Genomic DNA, 27250 nt, shown 5'->3' on the forward strand with positions numbered 1-27250 from the left:
CTGCTGGATTTATTCTTTGTTACTATTTTCACGTGGCCTGTGCTTCTCTGCAGAGGCCTTGGGGAGTCTCTCCAATTCTGATTTTCAAAAATAGTTCTTCAAAGGGTGCAGCATTCTTAGAAGAAGATGCACACAGGGCCACATGTTTCCAGCTGAGTTTGGGTTGACATGATTGAGGTTTGTAAAAAGCATCTGAGAAAACCAGAAGAATGCCGTCAGCCCGGCAAGGAAGTGCTTCCAGCGGGTGGCAATAGCGCTGAGAAGGAGAACCCAGAGCCTTTTCCACGGGAATCCCGCAGGCTTGGAATTCACTTCCTTTTCTGACATGGAACCCTCGGAGGTATTTATATCTTCTCCAAATGGGGTTTCCAGATCCTGGAGTGGAAATGAGGGTCTGGCTGGGGTTGGAGGGAGGAACCCGCCTGACCTGGGAAGGCGGGAAGTGGAAGTATTGTATGTCAGGCGATCGCCTCTCCTCCTGGCCCAGCACCACAAAGCAAAGAAATAGGGGATTCTTTACAGCCAGAGTCCTGAAACCACACGTGGAAATTGACTGTGTACAGGAAAACACTTTGAGAAAGGGAATTCTGGGATCAGAGCCCTCAAGAGTATTCTAAAATCCCTGATTTTGTAGCTCACTCTCTGGGCCCAGACTTTGATCATTTTAAGCACTTCAAATTGGCTCATTAATTTTGTTCATTTCCTTCACAACTCAGCACGGAATCAACCAGTTTCTGGCTTACGTCCAGTGACCGCTGAGTTAAGGTTAAAGATTTGCTTCTTCTAACACCTGATGATTTCTATCTTCATCTTAATTATATTAAATGAGTCCCAAGCAGAATCATAGGCCCATTTTCTACTCATTTTTGAAAAGAAGGGGAAATGCAGTGTATATTCAAATGATGGCCAGAGAACAGGCAGTCCAAACAAGGATGACAGCCGTGCCGATGCTGGGGGCTGCATTGTGATACGGCAACATTTAGCCTCCGAGCGTGGAAGCCGCCGTGGGCTGTTGCTCTAAAATGTGGGAATGTCAGGATGTGCCTGTGTGTGGACCACCTGGGGGCTCACGTCAGGTTGGCCCAAGGGGATCACGGCTTTCATCTGGCCGTGAGCTACTGTGGATGAGCCCCCAATTGCTGGTTTAGCCGGAGGCCTCCCTGAACTGCCTGGAAGTGTTCGTCTCATTACAGATACTAACACATTTTGTGTTTTGCTGCCCTTTGGCTTTCAAATCAGCCTCTTCTACATCACTCTGACATGTTCATGAACTAGAAGACCCCTCTGGGCTCCATTAGTCAGCTCCCACACAGCGGCTTCATTCATCGTTCGGTCATTTGGACTTCTCAGAACAGGCGACAACACCCTCAGTTCGGTGCGGGAGCCAGAATGAGCTGTTTGGCGGTTCTACGCCTGGTCTGTCCGAGTGATGTCTGTTGGTTCTGTGGTAGGGCCACTATTCCCCAGGGGACTGAGCCCTCGTCCTTAGATCTGTGCCTTTTGCCCTTGGCTTGTTTGCCGACAGAGGACCAGAGCAAACTGGCCACCGATGCAGGCCAGGTCTGTGGACCATCTTGGGAGCCCACTAGAGTGGATTCCTAGTGGAGGCATTTCTGGGCTGAAAAGTAAGTTCACATGGGATTCTGCTGGGCATTGCCAAAGTTCCCTGCCCTGCAAACTGCAATGAAAGGCTTTTTCTTTTAATAAGCGAGTTAAGTCCATTTGTATTCATGGAAAGACTGATGTCTGGTGCCAACTTTGTCATAAATGCATAATTTGTTTGGTTATATTTGCTATATCTCTTCATCTCTAACATATGTGTTCATTGCTTTTTATTTATAATTTTTTCCTAGTTTTTAAGAAGGTTTGGATCTTCGTTCTAGTCATTACATTTCCACTGGTACCTTTTGAAAATTGTAGTTAGTTTACAATGTTGTGTTGGTTTCAAGTGTACAGCAAAGCAGTTCAGTTATATATATATTCTTTTTCAGATTCTTTTCCATGATCGGTTATTACAAGATATTGAGCATAGTTCCCTGTGCTATACAGTAGGTCCCTTTTGTTTACCTATTTTGTATATTGTAGTGTGTATCTGTTCATCCCGAACTCCTAATTTCTCTCTCCCTTTGTACTTGTACTTTTTTTTCTTTTTTTTTTTTCTTTTTTTGCGGTACGCGGGCCTCTCACTGTTGTGGCCTCTCCCGTTGCGGAGCACAGGCTCCGGACGCACAGGCCCAGCGGCCATGGCTCACGGGCCCAGCCGCTCCGCGGCATGTGGGATCTTCCCGGACCGGGGCACGAAGCCGCGTCCCCTGCATCGGCAGGCGGACTCTCAACCACTGCGCCACCAGGGAAGCCCTGTACTTGTACCTTTTTGAATGTCCTTCGTCCCTAGTCTGAGAGCAGCTGAAGGGATGAGAGAGGCTGGGTAGCTGGAGAGCTGGTCTGGAGTCTTTAAGACTGTTCTTCCACATTCATGCTCTCCTTGTGGTGCGTGGCAGGACTCCACATCCCTCCACTTTGACGGTCTGCTGTGGCCAGTGAAACTGAGCTATCGGTGGACTTGGACTTGGAAGCCCTGATGGGCCAGAGCAGACAGTCTGTGCCGTTTCTCTCAGGGGTCACAGAAGCAGAGGCCCAGGTGGAGCCTCCATGAGGATGAGCAGAGCCCCTTGGGCTGGCTCTGGGGGTGTAACTTGTGCTGAGCCCACCTGGGAAGGGGCTCCAGGGAAGATTCTGATTCAGTAGGTCAGAGGTGAGGGCTGAGGCTCTGCGTCTCTAACAAGGTCCCAGGTGTGGTTGGTGGTCACGTTCATAGACCGCATTTTTAGTAGCCAGGTACTGAGCCACAATAACGTGTTTTTGTTCTTTGTTTCTTCACCGCATTGTAACCTAACTTAGCAGTTCTCACAGTGTGGCTCCTGGAATAGCAGCCTCGGGACCACCACCTGGGGACTCAGAAATGCCCATTGCTGGGCTCTACTTCATGTCTACTGAGCTGGAAGCGCTGGAGCTGGGCTGCCCTGGATAATGGATTTCAGCAAGGCCTCCCTGTGATTCTGATGCGTGCTACCGCTGACCTGGCTGATCCAGACCCGTGCCTTGACAGGTGGGGTCAGATCAGTTACGACTTGCATTTAGTTTTGAGTAACAACACATCCAAAAAGCAGTGGCTTGAAAATGTAAGGGTTTATTTTTGTTATAAAAGAAATCCAGGGGTGGGCAAACAAGGACCTGCTATATAGCACAGGGAACTATACTAAATATTTTGTAATAACCTATAAGGGAAAAGACTCTGAAAAAGAGTATATATATATGAATATATATATGTATACATATGTATAACTGAATCACTGTGTTGTACGCCTGAAACTAATACAACATTGTAAATCAACTGTACTTCAGTTTTTAAAAAAAGATATCTAGGGGTGGGCAATCTGGGGCAGGTATGGCAGGCCCACAGTGTCCTCAGGAGCTCACGCCTCTGCTTTCTGCTCCACTTTCCTTCAGGTGTGACCCTCATCATTATGCTTGTAGAATAGTTGCCAGGACTCCAGCCATCACGTCCACATCCACAGTGAATACCAGCTGAACATCCCCTCTTGAGACCCTCCCGGAAGTTCTCCCAAAGGACTTCTGCTTTTATCTCACTGGTTGGAACAGTAGCACACCACAGCAAAGTGTGATTTTTTAGCTGGGCCCATTATCATCTTGAACAAAACGAGGATTCTCTAAGTTAAGAAAAAAGATAAGAATGGATATTGAGTAGGCAACCAACCGCGTCTACCAGAGGTGGTGGGGACTTAAGGTCTTCAGTGATGATGTTAAAGGCATGGAGAGAGCATTCTGTGAGCTGAAAGAGTTGTTGGATCTCGTCAGAGAGTAGGAGGTTTTAATTTACTGGTTCAGGGGAGAAGCAGCTCTGGGTATGGGTATATTTCAGGTATGGAATGTGGCTGTAGGAGTGGGGACTGGAGTGGAGGTGATGGTACTGGTTATAGGAGTGGAGGTGATGTCATTGGTTGGGAGGGGAGTAGGAGCGGAGGTGATGGTCACTGGCCGTAGGAGTGGAGGTGATGTCATTGGTTGGGAGCTGGATGGAAATGATGGTCATTGGCTGTAGGAGGGGCTGGAGCAAGCAGTCCTTGATGTGAGGTCGGGAATTTTACTGTTTTTCCTGCTGCATCCCAAGCATTCTGTATCAGTACCTGGTACATAGTAGGTACTCAGTGGATAGCTGTTGAATTGAAGATAAAGAGGTCAAGCAGTTTCTTTGAAAGAGTAGGTAATACACACACACACACGCACACATGCGCGCTCACACACACACACACGATTCTGGGATGAGACCTGGCTCTGAGCGGGCATTTCACTCTGCAGGAGCCTTAACTAAGATTCTTCTCTGCTGCTCCCTTTGACCCCTGGCAGGTCGGTTTGATTTTTTTATCAGTTTTTACCGTGCAGCATAACCTGCTTGGTTATTCTCAGAGCACCCAGGAAAAGCCAGAGGAGGAGGAGAGATGAAAGCCTGACAGAATTATTAAACAGAATGGAAAGGTGGCCATCAACAGCAATAAATCTCCCAAATCACAGTGTGATAATGAACCCGTGCTTTTGTGCACCACTGGTATGGCCCAAGGTGGTCCTGTCTAGTTATAAGCTATACGCAAAATGGAAATGAAAGGGGAAAACAGCCGTGCATTACACTAGAAATGTGCTATACCTCCCAAAGAAAACCACTGTGAACATTTTTATGAGTGACAGATTGTCAATGATTTTTATTTTTTTAATATTTCAAATTTGACAGTGATAATTAATTGCTTTTATAATTTACAAAATGATTTTTTAAAGGAAATACGCCTTACTGAAAAAAATGATCACCTCAAATAGTCACTTTTGGAAACTAGCAGCAAGTTTTGAGAAAAGCTTAAAATGTGTTTTCTGTGCTTCAGGAATCTGAGTCATGCTTTGGGATAAAGGATTATGGGACAACTGATACTTTGGGACTCTGTTTCCTTGGTGTCAGGTAGAAAGGTGTGATCTAATCATTGACTGGGACTTGTGTTTCTTATCACCTGCAAGAAAGTCCAGGTAATTCATTTATTAGAAAACAGGCAGGTTTGTGTGTGTTTTCATGTGTGCATGTGTGTATGTATGTGTGGGTTTTATTTTTGCCTTCCAAATATTTGTTTGTATGTTTTGAGATTTTTGTTCTACAGTCTTAAAACTGTAGGATAATGACAATTGGAAAAAGAGCTCCGTCCAGTTTCTCAGTGTCCATTCTAGATACTCTCAATGCATGAATGACCCTTTACTGTACATGAAAGCTGTGTGCAAACTCCCCACGTAGTATCTTTTTTTTAAGTTGAAGTACAGCTGATTTACAATGCTGTGTTAGTTTCAGGTGTACAGTGCAGTGATTCAGATATATATATATATATATATATATATATATCAGATTCTTTTCCCTTATAGGTTATTACAAAATATCGAGTAGAGTTCCCTGTACTATACAGTAGGTCCTTGTTAGTTATCTGTTTTATGTATAGTAGTGTGTATGTGTTAATCCCAAACTCCTAATTCATACCTTTCCCCCTTTCCCTTTTGGTAACCATAAGTTTGTTTTCTATGTCTGTGGGTCTCTTTCTGTTTTGTCAGTAAGTTCATTTGTATCTTTCTTTTTAGATTCCACATATAAGCAATATTATATAATATTTTTCTTTCCCTGATTTACTTAGTATGATAATCTCCAGGTCCACCCATGTTGCTGCAAATGGCTTTTCCTTCTTTTTTCATGGCTGAGTAGTATTCCATTTTGTGTGTGTGTGTGTGTGTGTGTGTGTGTGTGTGTGTGTGTGTGTGTGTGTGTTTTGCAGGATCATATGGTAACTATTTTTAGTTTTTTAAGGAACCTCCATACAGTTCTCCACAGTGGCTTTAACCCACACGATATCTTGAAACTTGACCCTAGAACAATAACAATGAACATACTGCATCTTCCCCCTTTTCCCTCTGAATACAGGTTCTTCCAATGCCAGGGCTTGCCTATTTTGTCCTAACACCGTACTGACATCTTAACAACAGTTGTCGGCACCCCCCACCGCCCCTATCTGCTCCAGGTTCCAAAAAGGGAAGGCTCCTTTTAGAGGTCTGGAGCTACTGCCACCACTTTTCCCAAGTCGGTTTCATTTCTTGGCCGTCGCCCCTCCCCACTTAGGTCTCCTTCTTTAGGGAGAAATATTTACCGCTTACAGCAGAAGAAACCTGTTTACTGTCTAGGAAGGGCTCATATGGACAGGAAGTCTCGTTTCCTGGAAAGGAAAGGACTCGCTCGTGTGTTTCCGCTGGCCCCACTGCCTTTGGACGCCCCTTCATCCTTGCTGTCTGATCTTCAAGTTGCTGTCTGTTCCCCTGATTTTCTTCTCTTCCTGAAGGCGCCAGCTCCAGCTCTGCTCCGGCCGAGTGGATGGGCTTTGGGACGTGCAGGTTCCCAAACACAGCTTCTCTTCCCGATCCGATCCTCTCCTCTCTGCCAGGAGCCGTTTATCTCATTTGCTGCTGCCCCCGCTCTTTCCCCCCTTTCTGACTCCCTGCCTGGGCTGCAACATCTCTGTGTAGAAATTTAACAGAAATATGCTGAAACAATTATTGGCTGATTTTAAACAGAAGTCTAGATCGGGTGGGAGGCAGGGTACCAAGTGGACACCTCTTTCCATGAGGAAATCAAGTTTTCATCTGCTGCCAGAAGATGAAGCCTTGACCAGTTAAAAAGCAGAGAAAGTACCCACCAGCCTCGTCCATTGTAAAAGCCTGTCGTTTGCTTTCTCTGTTGGTTGTTTCTCTATGGGTCATCAACAGACTCTTTTATGTCACCTTCTGTGTACTGTAATTGCAGGTAGTTTGAGGATTTCTCTCCTGTTAAAAGGGGAGAGAATTTCACCTGCTGGAGAAATTGTGTGTGTTTTGAGTACCCAGGGTTACCGCCTTTTCCTTCCTCTTTAGCGATATCTGTGTCCACGAATTAGCATGTATTGAGCAGAGACTATCTTGCCTTTCCCCTCAGCAGCAGCCTCCCGTGTCCCTGTGTCAAAATTGGGGACAGCAAAATCCTGCCTAAAGTGAGGGGGTCCGCGATTCACCCCCGGGCGCTGTTCAGAGTGGCTTTCCACTTGATGGATACACAGTCCTCTCCAGCTCACTTCTTTGATTTCCACTGAGATGCACGGTTATGGGGTTTGCTGGAGGAAAGCGCACAGGTGAGGCAGGAAGATCAGGTAGGTAAGCTATACATAAAAGGTAGATGCAGGAGCTTTAAAAAGGTGGTGATGGGTGGAGGGCAGTCTGGGGCCACTCAGGGTAGTGGCAAGTAACATCAGATTTTTAGGAGAGCCTGAGACCCACCGTAGTTGCATTTAGAAACTGGTATTTTTATCGATGACCCAGAAATATCAACACAAGCTTCAGTTACTCTTATTTCTAAGACAGCCTGTTGTAAGATGCTCTAGCGTTTGAGGGGAGAAAATATAACTTCCCGAAACACTAAAATGTGGGAGAAGATGTGGCCTTGGATTCAAGGAAACCCGCTTGGCTTGGAAACATCTCTTTGGTTGATTGGCTGGTGTTAGAAGGCAGGAAGGTGTATGGAGCTGAGACCCAAACCCTAAGAGAAGATCTTTCTAGAGAGCTGGTTTCAGTTTTGACACCAAAACACCTGTAACAACTCTAAGCTAACTTGGAGATAAATGACTCTAAGATGTGTTGCCTATGTTATCTACCTGCCTTGGGCTGTCCAGGGTCCCCACACAGCTATGCTCTCTGGGACTGTGCGTGGTTTTCATGGTTTTCTCGCTCATCCTCTGCGATTCCACTGACAGAGTCTGGCGACTGTGCTGGTCCGCTGCTTAGCAACCGCCCTCCACTTGCGCGTTTCCTATCGTGAGCCCGAATTGCCACAGTTTTAGAATTGTGTGACAGGGTGGGGCTCGTCTGAGAACACGAAAGATTATGTATCACCTCAGTACTTGGAAAGAAGCAGTAAAGGGTCTTTTTCTATCAAATGGGCTCATTGTGACACTTTCTGGCCCGTGGAGGCACCTTGTCTTGAGGCTCGGGCAGCTTTTCCTCATTTTGTACTAAGGGTCTGCGTGCGCTGGGGGTACCCTTGCCTGGCCCCAGATTCAAGTCTCTTCTTGGCTGGTCTTGATGCTGTGTCGGTGAGGTCTCCATTCTCCCCTCCCTGCCCTGCACTTGGGGCAGCTCAGGGCCCACATTTCAGCGCAGAGAAGCGCCCTGCTGGAACTTCGCCCTGAGGTCTGCAGTTGGACATGGTGAGGTCAGGAACAGAAAATCCAGCACAGCCCACTGCCCTGACTGTACTGCTGCCCGCCAGCCCCGCCTGACACCCTGCCTGTGGTCAGCCCCTCGTTTTCAGGACTCATTCACGGCTCATCACTACCTTCCCCAGAATCACACCCCATCAAGTCTCAGGGAAGCAATGGCCCTGAGATGCTGAACTCTCTTCTCCCGAAAGCTTTTTTCCTAATGGATACAGTGATGTCTTTACCTTAAAACGGCTGGCTTTGTGCTTGCTATTCAGATTTTTGGTATTGAAAGTATATTGTTTATGGATACCTACATAGATGGGAACATTATAGACAGAAGCAGTGAGTCAGGCCACACAAAATTTAGGCACGTGGTTCTGTCCTGGTGAGTATGATCCAGAAGGGGCTCAGATAGGAAAGCTGAAGCCCAAGGAAAGTTCTGCTTCTTAATCTAGGAGGCTCATAGGTGCTCTAATATCTTTAATTACAAATATAATACATGTCACAACAAAAAATGAGCTTTGGAGGAGCACAGAGAAGCACCGTGTAATGGTCCGAGGAGCTCGTCTCTGAGTCAAAGATGAGAGTTTAATAGAGGGAATTCATGACTGTTGGGCAGATCTTTTGGTTGGTTTTGGTTTACGTCCTAGAGCCTAGCTCAGCTCTGAGTAGGTGAGTTTGCTGGAGCTAGTTGAGTAGCTTAGCTAGTAAGTAGTTGAGCTATAGAATATCAACCCAGTGGGTATCGCGTTTTAGAGAAGGGAATGGGGGTTGTGGCTGTTGAAAGGAAACCTGCGGGACCCCAGCCCCTCCAAGCATCAGCCTCACCATGCTCAGCCTATCCTCACTGGCTGGGATGCCAGGACTCAGGGACAGAGAGGCTGGAAGGAATTGCAGACAACTGGCATTTTAAGAGAAGTCACCACTCTAATCAGTGCCTGGTAGTCATGGGTTCGTTTCCTTTTTGTGTACAAGACATCTCAGAAAATATGATGAGAATCTTCCAAGAATCTCGATTATTCCAGTGGTTCCCAGGACCCTTTTTCTGCCCCCCGTACGCAGGAGGTCTGGATGCGTCCCACCCCCACCGGCAGCCGTGCCTGTCTCCCCTTAGGTGGCCTCAGCATAAGGGAGGAGATGACACCTGGTCAAGAGTCACTGCCTTGTTTAAAGTGAATAACTTGTAAAACTTTATAGAGTATTCCAAAAGAAAAAGAAAGAAAGCAAAAGCAAAGAGTACCACACAGGCAAAGTGTGAAAAGCAAGTCTCTCTCCCGCCCCCAGTTCCTGGTCCTGAGTTGCCCTCTCCCAAGACAGTCCAGTTCCCAGGGTCTTTGGGGTCCTTCCAGAGATGTTCTGAGCAGATAAGCACTGACTGGGGAAGCGGATCTGGCACACTGTCCACTCTGTTCACTTGATAATGAATCTTAGAGATGATTCCCCCTCTACCCAGGAGCGTGTGTCTTATTCTTTTTCGCTGCTGCGAAGCAGGGAAGTGCTGTAATTTATTTAACGGTCTCCTGCTGATGAGCACAAGGTGGTTTCCAGACCTTTGCTATTACAATGTGGCAACAAGCAACACGTTGTTCACCTTTTAGACCCACTGCATTATTAGAGCTGAGCACAGACAGCTGATAAATTACGTCCTGCATCTGCACTTGCCATAGGACGTAACCCAGCATCATTGTTTCTGGAATAATAATGATAATGGACATTTATTAAATATTTACTGTGTATCAGGTACTGTGCTAAACACCTTAACTGGATCATTATTTTGTTATAGTATTACCTTGATTTTAACATTTAGTATTTATATTAATAATATGCTTACATGGTTTATCATATAAAATATGATTATATACATTCCATAAATATATTACTTATTATTTAAATAGGTAAATTTATTATAAAAATAAATATATTAAAATTAAACATAATATTTAACATTATTACCTTGTTATAGTATTATCTCAATTTTATAGATGAGGCCAGATAGCATATAAGTGGTGGAGGGGGGATTTGAACCCAAGGTATCTTCCTCCAGAGTCAAGGTGCTAAACCACCCAGTCAATTATCTACCGTCTGGAAGGTCTTTTGAGCTCCTAAGGGTACCAGGGAGCACGGTCTCTTCAGAGCCACGTGCATGAGAGCAGTGCATGTAGAGGGGCTCCCGAGTGAACCCCGGGGACATCTGGCCAGAACTGGTGACCACATGTCGTTGCTGGGTGAGCACATGCACGTCGGCATCGATGACGCCTGTCCCCTCGAGGCAGCACTGCAGCCCATCTGCCTGTCTCTGGGAGAGCGTGGCGTGCAGAAGTCAGCATGTTAGACGCGGGCTCATCAGATGTTTTGAGCACAATTCTCATTTTATTTTTAGTAGAACCAAAAGTATTTTCTGGAAGCTGCGAGAAGCAACAAGAGGGAGCACACGTGACTGTGTCTGCTTCCCCAGTGGAACAGAAGCTGGTTAAAGATCCCCTTCCTGATGGGTCTAGCTCTCCAAGCAACAGCTGTCAGTCTAGTGACCTCTCTGAACCCGCAGAGAGTCAACAGCAAAGCGTCCCGAAACTCAGCTTCCCTTTACCTGGGTCCCTTTGCCCCTTCCAAGATTTATGCACATCTCTGCAGGAAGACCGCAGTGTTCAGACAGAAAGAGAGTTCCTGGAAGGTAAGGAGCGAGGGAGGTATAGGGTTGAGATGATTCTTCCTTAATCTTCATAGGGAACATGGTGCAGGGTCTTCCTGGGCCCTGGTTCACTTGAGCTTCCCTTAGGAATCTGCCTTTTCTCCAACTGTACAAGCAGAGAAGAAGCAGGAGCAGCAGGTTTAAATAGTGGGCAAGTTCTACCTCCCAAGCAGCGAGAAGACAGCACTGCATGGGTCAGGAAATCCCAGCCCTACTGTGCACGAGGCCAGCATTGCCTGAAGCTGAGAAGAAGGCCACTCCCAGGTGCCCGGCAGGTTCTCGGGCCTCGTTAGGGAACAGTTGAGACCCGGGGTGGCTGCCCTGAAGGCAGCGGGTGCGCCAGACTGAGGGTGGTCCTCAGTAACCGACTGGCCAGGATAACGGCCGGGGCGTGGAGACCCCACATGTGCCAGGCTCTCAACAAACAGAGCGCACTGACCTCACAGTGCCTTGAAGATAGGTCCCCGTCTCAGCCTCTCACAGAAGTCAAACCAGGCCATCATTTCTCTAAAGGCCAAGTGGCTGACCCCTACGAATATTGCAGCGACCATTGATATATAAAAAAACATAGGAATAAAATAGAAAAAAGATCTGTGGTGCCCAGTTATAACAGAGGAAAATTTAGATTTCCTATCACTCTAAAGATTTTCCCGAAGAGCTGTGGATAAGGACAGAAAGGAAAAGATTATAGAGCTTTGGATTATAAAAGTTAACATATTTATGGTAATTGATAAAAACGTTTTTTCCTGAAACCCAAGTGAATCTCTAGCTCATTATTCATCAATACATTAAAGGAGTATGTATTGAATACCCACTGTATACCATCAAAGAAGCATTTATTAAACACCTACTGTGTGCCAGGCACTGTGCACGGTGCTTCCTGCCCTCCAGGTGCTCTCAGTCCGGTACCGGAGACATCGGGGTTGTAACTGTGCCTGCGATGAGCCATCAGGAAGCTGAGGACGGCCCCAGATGCTGCAAGGAGGGGCTGGACAGAGGCACCTTCCTCAAGGAAATGATTTTGAGAAAGAACTTGAAAGCTGATTAGAGGTTTAAAAATCAGACCCTAAGGTGAAGAGCATCGCAGGCTGAGGGAAAAGCACACACAAAACAAAGGATGGATGGAAAGAGCATGGTTGATTAGGGGTCCAGGGGACCGGAGTGCAGGGGTGGAGGGGGGGCTAGTGTGAATCCAGGGTCCCGTGGGTCAAGTTGGAAGGTCCGTATAAATCCACTAAAAGAGTCTGGACTGAAGCCTGGGCCAAGTCCTTGAAGGGGAAGAGACCTAATTAGATTTGCTCTGAAGGTGATTGTCTCCTGGACAATGTGGAGACCGGATGGGAGAGGGCCAGGCAGGGAGGCTGAGACTGGCTAGAGATGAGTACAGACCATGCCACTGGGGAGGACTGGCCACAGTAGTAGAGACTTTGAAGATAATGGACAAAGCTTTGTCGTGAGTAATGGAGAAGATGAGTGTGTCAGGACTGCCCTTGCGTCGCCGGATCTGTGGAGGGGAAGGATGGGAGGAAACCGTGGCTTCCCTGAGTATAGGGTGAGCTGGAATAAAGGTTCACAAGAGGTGGAAACAGTACCACAGAAAGTGTAATTAGCTCTAGCCGTAGGGGGTTGGGGGACAGATATCTGGGTTAGTGGTTAGGCCTGAAGCAGGGATGGGGAAGCAACAGGGAAATCTCCAGAAAAAAACTGGAGCAAATGCTTAGAAGAACAAGGAGAAGGATTTGCGAACCTGTAAGCAGCATGTTGTTGGTAGAGCATCAAAATTGGTGGCTGGAGGGCAACACCCACCATGAACAAGCCATGCGAAGTCTGCTTTCCTTGTAGGGCTTGTAGGTAGTAGGGAACATTGATGGATTTGGGGTGGAGACAGGATAGCTGGTCCAGACCACAGAGGATCTGGGTGTGAATGGCAGAGGTTATGATGGGGGGTCAGTTAGGACATTCATGGGACCATGGAGATGCGTCCTGTGGCCACCTCTCCACGCCCAACAGAACTAGCTGCTTCTGGGCACCTGGGCTGGCAGTGTGGAGAGAGGCATGGTGAGCATGACACGGTCCAGCCCTCAAGGGGTTAAAGCATCCTGTGACGGGCCCACTGATGCTGCCAAGTGTGTGAAGTGTGCTCCACGGCAGGTACACAGAGGAGGCAGGAGGGGGCGTTTTCCTGAAAAACGCAGCCTAGAGGTAGGAGGTCACTGGGTGGGCACCAAAGGGGCTTCGTGGAGATGGGAAGGCATGTGTACGAGGAGTGAGGGGACCACTCGTGAGTCTCAGAACCGGAGAGGGTTGGTAAGGCTGTGGTTAGGGCTCGTGTGGTGAGGGGAGTCAGGGAGCCCAGATGGGAAGAGTGGGCTGGGACAGACCCTGTGTTCCAAGTGGAGCAGTTGGTCAGGGAGGGCTAAGTGAATACGTATGAATCGCCCACTTTCACCGCCCCAAAGGCAGCCCTGCCCGAAATGCTGTGGCATGAACTCATCCTCTGATCTCTTCCACCAAGGAGTGTCCAAATGGCTTCAGGATGGAGCCCAGTCCCGCGCTGAGACAGAGTTCCAATTATGAATGTAAAGCCACAGCTAGTCTCTGGTAGATTAAGGGGAGGGAGAGATAATTGAACACCGTTCCTGTGTCTTACATCATTAGCGTAGCAAAGATAAGGTAAATTAATACACGGTCCCCAAACAACCCAACTGAAATAATTGTACAGGACACACGTAATAGGAAGCGCAGAATAGAAGAAGTTTCTTTGCGTCGGGAGCAAAGGCATTTTGAACGTCAGAGCCAAGGGAATACCTCCACGGCATCACTAGCCAGTCTCAAGGTCTGGCTGCCTGCGAACATGCCTCCCCGTGACCAGGGCAGCTGGGCGTCTGTGATGAGGCGTGATCTCGTGGGCTTAACGAGGCCCATTAATAACCCACTGGTGTTTCTATTTTCAAAATTGTCTTCTGTGTCTCATGGCCTTGAGGAACCAGGAGAAAATCGCTGGGCGCTCTCTAAATGGAATTCTAATCTTCTCTCCCAGGAGATTACACGTGCTGTGACTTGGTTGTTAAAATAAAGGAATGCAAGAAGAGTGAGCAGCCCACCACGCCCGAGCCCGAGCCAGCGCCCACTGAGCCAGAAACCCCCCAGGGACCAGAGACCCACGACCTGCCGGAAGACTGTTCCAAGAGCCCGCAAATGCCCACAAGCTCCTTGACCTTGCAGGTAAGGCCTTCCGTGCATCCCGGCGTGATTCCCGCCAAGGGGAGACTTCTCCCGGGGAGCCTGTGGGCACATGACCTCACTTCTGCTTCTGAGGCTGGAGACATGACTCAGCTTCCTGGTGGCTGTGTGACTCTGGGCAGGTCCCCTAACCTCTCTGGGCCTCTGTTCCACCATGTGAGTAAGGAGATGATGATGTCTACTCCCCCAGGCTAGGATGGGGATCGCATAACATCAGTAGTGACCGTGATTGGAGCAATGACAGCATTTGTTGAGAACTTTCTGGTACCCAGACACGGAGAGGGTCACTTCATGGGCGTCAGGGCCTTGCATCCTCATGGCGCCCCTGTGAGGCAGGAGTCCCTACAGCCCTATCTTCAGATAAGAACATAAGCCTTTGAAAGACTAAGGAAGTCCCAAAGTCATGGCCTTGAGTTCAAGGGTATGGAACTTCTCATTCTGTGTCCTTCCCCAATTGTAGAAGTAATATGGACACATTGTTTAAAGTTCAAAAAATACGTAGGTATAAAGATTAGAAGGACAGACCATCCGGAGCAAGCCAGCTACGCCTTCTGGGGGACACACGATGCGTGTCAGCAGCCCTGCTGGTGTGCGGCAGGCCCCACCTGCCGGCCCTGCGCCCCTGTCCCCCAGGTGGTCCCACCGTGAGAGACTCACGTGCTCCCAAAGCAGCTGGAGCCTCCATCCTCAGGGCGGGCAGCCGGGGCAGCAGCCACGCCTGGGCCCACAGGCCGTCCCCAGGGGCCATCTCTCCAGGCCCCAGTGACTCGTGCCTGGGACCTGGGGCTGGCACCTTGGAGGCCAACTGGCCAAGAGACTCCTTTCCGGGCACAGCAGCTAGGGGCGCGAACACGACACGGATGGAGCCCGCGTCGCCCTCTCCCTGGAAACCCCGAGCTCCCCGAGGGCTGGGAGAGGAATGAGGCAGAGGACGTTTACACTGTGGCAGCACCTCCAGAGGGCCTGTGCTGAGCACCTGCTATTTGCAGAGCTGGGCAGTGGCTGTAAGGGAGGCGATGTGGAGGAGACAGGGCATCTGCCATCCGGGAGCTCACAGCCCAGCATGACAGTACGTGTGCGTGAATCACTCGCGCGGGGTGGCCCGTGAAGGACCAGTAAGCTCAGGCTGAACAGGGAGACCTGGCAGTTTACTGGGAGAACCGAGACTTGAGCCGATGGGTGTAGCTGGGGGTGGTACTCCAGGCAGGGGATCAACTTGAACAGCGGTCTGTAAGGAATATAGGTTAAGACAGTGAAAGGCAGGGTGGGAAAAGCATGGGACACCCCCAGCTGAGGGTCGCCAGGCCATCTACCAAATGACAACGAGCCTCAGTTTTTGCCTCTGTCAAATGGGGATAAATGTGTCTGCCTTCCAGAATCAATGCGGGGATCCTCAGACGACAGAGCAGAGTGCGTCAGTGATGGTTATTCCTTTTCAGTAAATCTGTGTTAGGCGCTTCGTCCATGCACGGAGTGGTGGATGCGGTGAGAGCTGAGGCCGAAGAGGAAATACGGGAATTCTGACCTCCCCTATGGAGCTTGCAGAACCATTCTGCAAAGGCAGAGCTCTCCTGCCGGCTCTTCCTTCCTGGGAGGAGAAGCTGTTTCCGTTAGCTATGATTACTGTTTCTCCTGAAAAGACACATGCTTCATGCTGGGAGGAGGATCTGGTTCTGTGCTTCTTAAGGCATCCAGCTCCCTGCAGAAGCAGCTGACTCGGAACGCCTCCATTCCTCTCCCACCTGTGTCGCTTTGGAATATGGAATTTAGGGCATTCAGGTTTTGGAAATGGATTAATTGACAGGGAGGAGAAGGAACGGGCGGAGGTGTGCCTTTGCACTCACAATTTGCTGCTGGTGACTGTCAGTCGTGCTGCAGTGGGGCCCCTGGTGCTGACTGAGACCTATGTTACCAACGTGTCTGTTGCCATCTTTCCATGAGGTGTTGGGAGAAAATTGGGATGTGCTCATGCATCAGCCTCTCGACCCAATCAGACAGGTGTGTTGCCTTTCTGCGTCATTTCTCTTAAAAAGAAAATGCTTTCCTGGCTCCTCTTAGGAGGCCCTGGAAGTCCGCAAACCTCAGTTCATTTCTCGCTCGCAAGAACGTCTGAAGAAGCTAGAACACATGGTACAGCAGAGAAAAGCCCAGCAGAAGGAGAGCCTGGGCCAGAAGCAGAGTCTCCTTCCTGTCCGCGCCAATAAGAAGCAGTTCACCGTTCCCCACCCTCTTAGCGGTAAGCTACAGGTGGCTCGGGAGGGCTGGCGAGACTGCCCGATCCTGGGGCCGCGACCTTCACCCAGGCCGGTGGTCCAAATGGTGCCCCTGCCCTGTGCAGGACTCATGTTCGCCCAAGTACCCAAACCTCAGGGTCATACAGCCTCCCCCGGAAGCCAGCCCGTCCTGAGAGATCATGTACGGGCACTGGACTCAGCAGAGATAACTTGGGACACAAATTTACCCTTTTAGCTGGGAAAGCAGCAGCCCAGGGTAGCCGGCTCCGATTCTTGTCTCCTTAACAGATATTTGCAAGAGGTGCCCTTTGCCCTTGATAGATTGCAAAACAGGTCTCGGGGTGAGAGGTTGACTCCAGCTTGTCTATATCAACATTCATCATCTTGAAACCCCTTTCCTGCCGTGAGCTCAGGGAAGGGATGGCCAGCTTGCCAAGCGCCAGGAGGCCAGTGTCGCACTGACCCTGCAAGGGCAGCGCTCATGGACTCACTGGAGAAGTCGTTACCAGGCCCCTTCTCTGGGCCAGACCCCTTTTCTGGGCCAGGCTCCGTGCTGGGAGCTGGGGAGAGTGCAGTAAGCAAGGCTGGCCTCCGTCCTTTCTTCGTGGAGCTTATAAACAGACTATTAAACCCGCGAGAATAAGAAGAGACAAGGGCACAGATGGGGACATGGGAGCACATTCTGATGGCCTGCCAACTCAAATCTTAAAATCTGGAGGCCTGGGGAAACCTCCGTTTTATTTCTTTGGATAGACGAACAAGATCTTTCTTCCTAGGAAAATGTTCCGGCCCCCAGGAGGTGAAATCATGGGTCTAATTCTGAATAAAAGTCCTCTGGGGAAATAACCATATTCAATAAAATGCAGCTTAGCAAATATTACCAAGATCTTACAGGGGGGATGGGGGGACAGAGGACAGAGGGGTTGGAATAGGATTCCTGTTAACCACGGGCGGGCTAGGTCCCCCCCCGCCCCCCGCAGTTCTGCTGGGGGAGTCGTCCAAGACCCCAGAAAGGGCAAACTTGAATGCATCCTTCTCACGGTGAAGGATTTAGCAGTACACCTGCTCCTCAGCCCCAGTAACACTTCCCAGGATGCTAAGAAAAGGAAATCAACAAAATACACGTGCAAAGACTTTCCCTGCTTGAAAATGTGTCTCTCATCGGCTTTGGAAGCCGATTGGCAGCTATAGACTATTTGGGTGTGTTCTCTGGCGGCTCCTTAGTTTCTGGCTCAACAGAGCGCAATCTGGGTTCGGGTACAGATTTCTCAGGTTGCCATGAGGCACCAAGCGTCAGTTACAACCGGGGGTCCCCCCAGGGCCTTCAGTGTCCAGGCTTGTTCTGGGGAGGGCTGCCAGGGTGCCCGCGGTGTGTGGGCCACTTGGCCTCCACGTTTTTGAAGATCCTGCTTGATGAAAATGGTTAGATAAACAGATGTGTTGTCAACAAATATAAAACAGTGTCACGTTAGAGCTCAACATACGTATACACAAAAAATGGCGTCTAAGAGTCTTCCTTTTCGGTCAGCTCCCGTCACTTTGTGTAGAAAAAAATGGAGACGCGTGGACATTTGGGAACTTGTTATGCGTGGGGCCATTCCTGCTCGTCCCCTGGGCCAGCTGCCTTCCGGCCGTGCCACACCGTGGGCCTCAGTGTCCTGGAATATCATCATCTCAAATATCAGAGGGAAGCTGCCTTGGTCATCTGTATCCATTTCCTAGGGCTGCTGGAAGAAATGACCCTAGACTGGGTGGGTGGCTAAGGTAACAGAACTTGATTCTCTCGTCGTCTGGAGGCCAGAAATCCAAAATCCAGGTGTCCACAGGACCGAGTCCTTCCTGAAGCTCAGAGGGAGAATCCATCCTATGCCCCTCTGCTCAGTCCGGAAGCTTCTGGCAGCTTCTAGCATTCCTTGGCATTGGTTGGCTTATAGATGCGTCATTCTAATCCCCGCCTTTGTCTCCCTTGTGTCTGTGTGTCTTTGTGTCCAAATTTCCTCTTATAAGGGCACCAGTCATTGGAGTAGGGTCCACCCTCATCCAGTATGACCTCATTTTAACTTGCATACAACTGCAAAGACCCTATTTCCAAATCAAGTCACAGATACAAGGGAGGGGTCTTGAACATATCTTTTTGGGGAGACAGTTCTATCCACTCCATCAGCCTGTGGTGATGTTTTGCCCCAAACAGATATTATCCTTACATGTTCACATTCCTTTGAATGAAAATCTTAAAATCATGTATATAATAAAAGGTGATCAGACCCAGTCTTAAATAACCGAGGCACCTTTTTATTACCCAAATTCCGAGACGGTCCTGATGACTAGAATGCTCTGGGCAGGCTTCAGCGCACGATTTTATGGCCGCTCTTCCGATCCCCGCGGTATTTATGGTTGATGAGAGGTTTACTCTCGTGTTTGTTTGTGTTAGGTCGGCTCAATCAGACAACTTCTGAAACGAGAGCCTTGTGCGAGCTCTGGACAAGCGCAGGGAGTGCTTAAGGCTCCACTAATCGAGTCTGCAGTACACATCTTGTCTTCAGCCTGTCTGCTGGCAAGATGATAAAAGCAAGATGCAGATGTTTTTCTTACACGCTAAATTAGTTAATAAATCATATTCGTGAACGAGCTCCGGCTACAGTGTCAAGACATCTGTTAGAGGGGAGCCTCGGATTGCTTTCCGAGCTGAGATAGCTGCCTCTGATCAGGGCCCGCCTGGCACAGACCTGAGAGGTTCGGGTGGGACCTCCGGCAGCTGACAAACACCCACTTGCGGAGGGGCTGCCGGGAAAGTGCGCACCTGATATCCAGGACAATTACAGTGAGGGCCAGAGGGCCGGCTCGGCTTCCTGTTGGCTGATGAATCCTGAGCAGCGTCTAAGGCACAGGGGCAGTGACACACGTGTGCGGACACGCGTGTGTGTGAGTTTTCAGTTGGCTCCCTGTGTGGAGATGGGGGATTTTCAGGGCCAGCTGGGACCAGAGCGAGTCTGGGAAGCAGCGTTATAAAGGTCCTGCCTACAGCCCCAGCCTGTCCTAATACCTCATCTTCTGTAGCTTGAGTTCCCAAAGCCAACACATGCCTGGCCTCTTTCCTTGTCCAGGAGCCACCTGGGCCACCTGGGCTTGGCTCCAGCAGTGACACAAGGAACATCTTCACCCATCTCTTAGCAAACCCTTCTTGAGAACCCACTGTGTGCCAGCCACAGTCCCTGGTCTCAGGGACCTCCCCACCTCTTGGGGAAAACACACAGGTAAAGAGGCAATGACCTTGGAATTTGCTAAGTGCCATGAAAGGGGGTTGCCATGGCAAACCACGGGTGGTGGACTCGCTCCCACCTTGGGATACGGTCCTGACGGAGGAGACCTCGTACTGCATTAGGATGAGGAGAGACTATGAGGGTGCGTCGTGGGGCAGGGTGGGGAGGGCAGGATGTGCTGGGGGAGGGTGTGGAGGCACTGTAGGGACAGGTCGCTGGGTGCTCAGATCAGCTATGGCTGGACCGTAAAATGGGGATGGGGAGCAGAGGGGGAGACAGAAGCGCCAAAGGGGAGTCCAAGGGGCTACCAGGCATTGTATATGCTGCTTCTGGGTTTCTCCTTGTTCTGCCGTCAAAGCTGAGGCTATGTAGCTCCAGGCAAGACATGAGGAAGGGCAAGGCGTGAGGAAGGGCAAGGCAGTGGAGTGCCGAAGGGCAACAGATGCAGCGGTTCCTAGGTGATGGAGTCGGTGGGACTGGTGACTGCCGAGTCATGGGGAGAAGATGAGCCTCGAGGAGTCTGGGGGAAGGGCGGGAGGCCGGCCTTTGTTCTCAGCGTCTGAGGTACTGACTCTCTAACCTGTGGGCCTCTCTCTCCTTCCCCAATCAGGGCTCCACCTGCCCATGTCCCCTGAGTTACCTGGGACATAGGTGGGGCTTCCCCATAGTCTCTGCACAGCTCCTGGGGTCCCGGGGGGAGGGATTGGTCATGTTGAAAGGCTGACCGTAACCTGGAATTAGAGAGTTCTAGAGTCAGTCATTGCTTCTGCCCGGCAGGATGCATTTGAGGGAGGATGGGCTGAAAGCACGTGGGAAGCATCAGGTACAGCACCCCCAGGTAGTAGGCAGTTTCGCACCTGCAGTTAGTAGGTGGTACAGCACCCGTAGGTAGGGGCTCAGTCAGTATCTCCTGGTGACCAGTCTGTGGCGTGATCCTGCCCTCACTGCGACTCCCCCAGCCGGGGCCGCACCACCTTCAGCTTTTGAGCCTCCCTGGATTCCATGCTCACCCTGCAGCCCAGACCCCTCCCAGCCTAGCTTGCCCACCTGCCTACCTGTCCCAGTTGGTCTCATTGGCTGTCCTTCTTTATCTCCGGGAACATTCACCATCAGTGCCCCCAAACCACCTGACAGAAGCCCTGTCTGTCCCGCTTCCTCTCTGCCCTGCAACATGCTGCCTAACCCCCCCAGTCCATCTCAAGTCTAGCTTCTGTCTTACTATCTTACCCCCAAGGCTCTTTCCCGTGACTCCTGTAGTGCATGACCTGGGCTGTGTGCTGACTTTCACTTCTCAGTTGAGCACTTTGCTCACTGGGAATCACTGCTGCTCGCTGCTCTGTACTCAATGCTGCAGCCACTAGGAAAGCTGGGCAGTGCTCAAACGCAGCTCGGGTTGGCTTGCCTCCATCTCAGTTTATGTCCCCTCTAATGTTTGGCGTGGTCCTCCTGGCTCTTCCAGATTGTCGTCTTAACCTGTGAGTGTGTAGGAAACCCATCAGGAAGATGGCTTCAGGAAAACCTTTCTTCCAGGAAGCCCTCCCTGACTGCTCCCACCCAGTCTCCACCTCCCTACCTCTTCCACGGGAGCACTCCTGTCTCTTGTATCTCTCTACACGGTCTACCTTCTTACCTTTTCACTTTGGATTACAGCCATGTGAGTGTGCCGGAAGAACCTCCCTGGATTCTAAGTGCCAGTGGGCACACACCACCCCAGGTCACTCTGGGAAGCTCTGCCGCGTGTAGCAAAGCAGACTAACTTAATCTGAATTGCATTATCCGTACTTCCCAAGGTGAGCCAAGCACAGCCCTTTAACTCACAGACCAGCAGAGGAGCGGAATTCTCCTGAAGGCACTGCAGAATTGCTTCTCTGGCTGATCTGCTTTCGCTGATGATTTTTGGCTGGAGCAGGTATTAAAATTAATTTGCATTCTCTGAGCATGTAGCTAGAAAAGTGACCCAGCAGATATGAGATGGCTGGGGAAGTCATTGCAGTAATAAAAATGTGCTGTTCATCACGCAGCTAGCACTGGCCACACCGCCCCTGTTAGTGCTGATCTGATCTCATGAATGTTTTTCCATCAATCTTCTGAATAAATATTTGGGCCTAGTTCTCCCAATATTACTCACAAAGGAATTTTAAATGCGCTTATCAGATAAAAGTCAATTGTTACTTCATCAGTCTGCAAAGAAAACAAGAAGCATGATTTAGCTAAAAGACTGTTTCCCTAATTCAGAGATATTTGCACGTACACTATTACTGGTGTCCTTCTCGGACCAATGATAAAGGTTTCGTGTTGTGTCTTTTTCTAAGAAACGAGGGAAAAAAAGATCACTCTATGTCTGTTGATTAGAAGTAGACCTATTTTATTCTAATTAAAGTAATTAAACACAGAATTGTAGAATGTTAAGGGAAAATGTCTTTATGGGAACTCTCCCAATTGCCTGGATTTTATTTTCCAAATGATTTCCCTTTTATCCCACAGTGCAGTTCAGTAATAAACCTTGCAGTGACACTAAGGATATAAATCTACTTGGCAACCAGAATGAAAGTTTATTCATCATCTATAAATCACGGTATTTTGTGGTTCTCTAAATCAGCGGTCCCCAACCTTTCTGGCACCAGGGACTGGTTTCGTGGAAGGCAATTTTTCCACAGACTGGGGGGTGGGGGGATGGTTTCGGGATGACTCAAGCACATTACATTTATTGTGCACTTTATTTCTGTTATTATTACATTGTAATATATAATGAAATAATTATACAATCCACGATAATGCAGAATCAGTGGGAGCCCTGAGCTTGTTTTCCTGCAACTAGGTGGTCCCATCTAGGGGTGATGGGAGACAGTGACACCCGAAGTGTGTTGCTTGTGTCCCGTCTTAATTGTCACTTACCAATTGTCACTTGTCACTGATGGATTTGTTTTTTTTTTACATCTTTATTGGAGTATAATTGCTTTACAGTGGTGTGCTATTTTCTGCTTTATATCAAAGTGAATCAGTTATACATATACATATGTTCCCATATCTCTTCCCTCTTGCGTCCCCCTCCCTCCCACCCTCCCTATCCCACCCCTCCAGGCGGTCACAGGGCACCGAGCTGATCTCCCTGTGCTATGCGGCTGCTTCCCACTAGCTATCTACCTTACGTTTGGTAGTATATATATATGTCCATGCCTCTCTCTCTCTTTGTCACAGCTTACCCTTCCCCCTCCCCATATCCTCAAGTCCATTCTCTAGTAGGTCTGTCTTTATTCCTGTCTTACCCCTAGGTTCTTCATGACATTTTTTTCTTAAATTCCATATATATGTGTTAGCATACGGTATTTGTCTTTTTCTTTCTGACTTACTTCACTCTGTATGACAGACTCTAGGTCTATCCACCTCATTACAAATAGCTCAATTTCGTTTCTTTTTATGGCTGAGTAATATTCCATTGTATATATGTGCCACATCTTCTTTATCCATTCATCCGATGACGGGCACTTAGGTTGTTTCCATCTCCGGGCTATTGTAAATAGAGCTGCAATGAACATTTTGGTACATGACTCTTTTTGAATTTTGGTTTTCTCAGGGTATATGCCCAGTAGTGGGATTGCTGGGTCATATGGTAGTTCTATTTGTAGTTTTTTAAGGAACCTCCATACTGTTCTCCATAGTGGCTGTACCAATTCACATTCCCACCAGCAGTGCCCGAGGGTTCCCTTTTCTCCACACCCTCTCCAGCATTTATTGTTGGCAGATTTTTTGATGATGGCCATTCTGACTGGTGTGAGATGATATCTCATTGTACTTTTGATTTGCATTTCTCTAATGATTAGTGATGTTGAGCATTCTTTCATGTGTTTGCTGGCAATATGTATATCTCCTTTGGAGAAATGTCTATTTAGGTCTTCTGCCCATTTTTGGATTGGGTTGTTTGTTTTTTTGTTATTGAGCTGCATGAGCTGCTTGTAAATTTTGGAGATTAATCCTTTGTCAGTTGCTTCATTTGCAAATATTTTCTCCCATTCTGAGGGTTGTCTTTTGGTCTTGTTTATGGTTTCCTTTGCTGTGCAAAAGCTTTGAAGTTTCATTAGGTCCCATTTGTTTACTTTTATTTCCATTTCTCTGGGAGGTGGGTCAAAAAGGATCTTGCTGTGTCGGGTTTTGATATGAGTCTGCAAGCAATTGATTTATTATGGTCTCTGTGCAGTCAAACCTCTCAGCTAATGATAATCTGTGCCTGCAGCCGCTCCCCAGCGCTAGCATCACTGCCTCAGCTCCACCTCAGATCATCAGACATTAGATTCTCATAAGAAGAGCGCAACCTAGATCCCTCGCACGCACAGTTCACAGCAGGGTTCGTGCTCCTATGAGAATCTAATGCCGCCGCTGATCTGACAGGAGGCGGAGCTCAGGCTGTAATGCGAGCGATGGGGAGCGGCTGTAATTACAGATGAAGCTTTGCTCGCTCGCCCGCCACTCACCTCCTGCTGTGCAGCCCGGTTCCTAACAGGCCGTGGGCCGGTATCAGTCTGTAGCCTGGGGGTTGGGGACCCCTGCTCTAGATAATGCTGGGAAACCCTGAAATTGGAGCAGTGAATCTCACATCAACAGCTAGCCTTTCAGACATGTTCTAGATGTTGCTCTTTTATGGTGAAGTGCGATTTGAGCCATTGTCACGCTTCCTTTATATGGGTAATTTAAACTTGCTGTTCAAACACACACATTCTTAAGAAAATGTGGCGAAAGTACACCAGGTTTTATATATCCATATATATAAAGTCCTATTCTGTAGCTACAAATACTAACTTTGAAAACTGAGAACGAATTATAACCGTTAATATTCTGCAGTTGTCACTTCTCTCCCCAGCATCCTTAAGCCTAGACTATCCAGAATGCGTTCCCGAGGGAGACCAATCCCTTCAGACTGTTTTGTATGCTGTGTTCTCTGGGAGGTTTGCAATGCTCATGTATGTGAAGGGCACTGATAAGTTCTCTAAACTTCTTTGACCTTGGAATGCTTTTACCTGACTCTTGAGACTCCACTTTGGAAATATAGCTCTAGGAACGTTTGCTTATAAAAATATCTACCATGTTTTGCCAAAGAAACCCCAACTGGAGTTTCCATCTGCCATTTCCCACAGGAATCTGAGACTGTGAGAAGGAGGTCTTATTCTCCTTATCTGAATCCCTTTGGTCCAGCAATTCCAGAAGGTGATGACTGAGGACCCTGGGAACCTCTGGGCAGTGGGCTTGTGGTGCCGATTTCACAGTCTGTGGCCAGCTTGCCTCACTGGAAGCTTGTCCATTGACAGGCCCTGGACCTGTCTCCACGTGGGCTCCCCTGGCATCTGTAACAGTGTCATCATGCTGTCACCCAGCACAGAGTCCAGCAGAGAAAGAGGAACCAGTCAAAATCCCTTTGGAAAGCACTTCACAAATGTCATAATGTGAAATAACCAGGGAGGGTGGCGTTGTCCATACCAAGAGCTGAGAAAATGGCTAGAGGAAGCAGTAAGCTGCCAGAGAGCTAACTGTGCAACTAGGACAGTGACACAGGCAGTTGAATCAGACTATGCCACTGGGGTCTCTGGGGCTGGTGATCTGATTGTCTGTTGCCATGGCAAAGAGAGGTTCTCCATTCCCTCAGAATAGGGTTGCCAGATGCATTAAATGAAAGTATAGAATGCTCAGTTAAACTTGCATTTCAGAGCATCAGAACACCTTTCAGCCGAAGTATGTCCCAAATATTGCACGGGATACAACTTATGCTAAAAAAAATGTTTCATTGTTGATCTGAAATGCAAATTTAACTGGGCATCCTTATTTGGCGATCCTTCCTCAAATCCTGGAAACCCATGTAGGGACTTGGCTTTTTTCCTTATCACTCTTACCTTCTCTCAGTGTTCCGCAAACGTGAGCAAGCATCAGAATCACTTAAAGGGCTTGTGAACTCACAGACCACTGGTCCAGCCCCAGAATTTCCGGTCCAGCTAACCTGGGGCGGGGCCAAGGACTTGCATTTGTACCAAGTTCCCAAGTGATGCTGAGGCTGCCGGTTCAGGGGAGGAAAGGGAAGCAGAAGCCACACAGATGTTATTAGCATTTATGTGAAAATATTAGCCTCACTTTGAGAACCACAACCGTCTATCTTGTGCAGAGAATAAACAGTCCATTGATTCCATCAGTGACTCACTTCACAGGCCTCTTACCTGTTTACTCTGAGACATAGGCTAAGCTACTGAACGGCAAGGCCTCAGTTTGCTCATCTATAAAGACAGAAGACCTGCTTTCATGGAGAGTGGTGCCAGTTAGCATTGCTGCTGTCACTGGCATCTCCATGGTTAAAGTGCACTTTCATACGGACCATCCCATGAGACCTTCCAAGGACCTTTAAAGCAGATACTGTCCCCGCACCAAGCAGAGGAGGTACAGAAGGTCAGCGAGCTTGAGTGGCCTGTCCCAGGGCACAGAGCACCGAGCTGAGGCCTAGACTGACCCAGACCTGCAGACTCGGATCCCAAATGGACACCTTTTTCATGGTATGGAGGGTCAGGCGGGCCAAAGGAAGCATCAAATGTACATCATAGGGACTTCCCTGGTGGCGCAGTGGTTGAGAATCCGCCTGCCAATGCAGGGGACACAGGTTTGAACCCTGGTCCGGGAAGATCCCACATGCAACAGAGCAACTAAGCCCACGTGCCACAACTGCTGAGCCTGCGCTCTAGAGCCCGTGAGCCACAACTACTGAGCCCACGTGCCACGACTACTGAAGCCCCCGTGCTCTAGGGCCCGTGCTCTGCAGCAAGATAAGCCACCACAATGAGAAGCCCGTGCACCGCAACGAAGGGTAGCCCCCACAACTAGAGAAAGCCTGCACACAGCAACGAAGACCCAGTGCAGCCAAAAAATTAATTAATTAAAAAAAAAAAGGTACATCATAAAAGCACGATGTTTAATGTACTAATGCTCGTATTATTTTCATGAAGCAGAAACAGTGAATTTCCTGCCGTGTGTAGTGAGGTCACTAAGAACAGGGGTCATTACATCTTACAGTCTGGATGGAGTTGTCCAGCTCCTTTGGTTTGCCTTTGAATTCACCAGTGTGCTCATTGTGGGAAATGCTGTGCATCGCTTTGCTGGCCCCAGAGAAATGCACGTTTTAGGCAACTGATGGGAGCCCTTGACGAGGGTTCAGTTTGTGAGTGTCTGGTCTTGAGTAGGGATCTGGGTTAGTTTGTGAATCTCTGATGCTGTAGACAGTGGGGTAAGCTGAATATTCATGACATCAGCTTGTTCGGTGGCTCCTTGGGAACAGAGTTGGCCAGGCTGACAGCCAAGTAAAGTGAATCTAGAACCATAAAGGAGAAGACCCTGGGGGGCAGGGGGGAGCAGCTTGCGATGGAGCTCTTGGGTCCGAGAGAGAGAGTAGGATGGCACCGGGGATTGTATTAAGTCTCCTTTGAAGCAGAGATGTTTCACTTGGGGATCTGGTTCCTCTAGGTGGAGGAGCTGAAG

General features: G+C 48.8%; 1 protein-coding gene across 8 annotated transcripts in view; it reads left to right on the plus strand.

Moving 5' to 3' along the window:
• Nucleotides 1-27250, plus strand: part of LOC307175057 ((E2-independent) E3 ubiquitin-conjugating enzyme FATS) — a 235814-nt gene that overhangs the window by 186108 nt on the left and 22456 nt on the right. For 5 of the 8 annotated variants that reach the window (XM_079899867.1, XM_079899869.1, XM_079899871.1 and 2 more), the window contains 3 exons: nucleotides 10702-10992; nucleotides 14051-14235; nucleotides 16312-16489. In XM_079899867.1, the coding sequence (XP_079755993.1) occupies nucleotides 10702-10992; nucleotides 14051-14235; nucleotides 16312-16489 (654 nt within the window). The remainder of the gene's footprint in view (nucleotides 1-10701; nucleotides 10993-14050; nucleotides 14236-16311; nucleotides 16490-27250) is intronic. The other 3 variants (XM_079899873.1, XM_079899874.1, XM_079899868.1) reach the window with 2 other exon arrangements.

Source organism: Stenella coeruleoalba (genome assembly GCF_951394435.1).
Source record: "Stenella coeruleoalba genome assembly, chromosome: 16".
Classification (NCBI taxonomy): domain Eukaryota; kingdom Metazoa; phylum Chordata; class Mammalia; order Artiodactyla; family Delphinidae; genus Stenella; species Stenella coeruleoalba.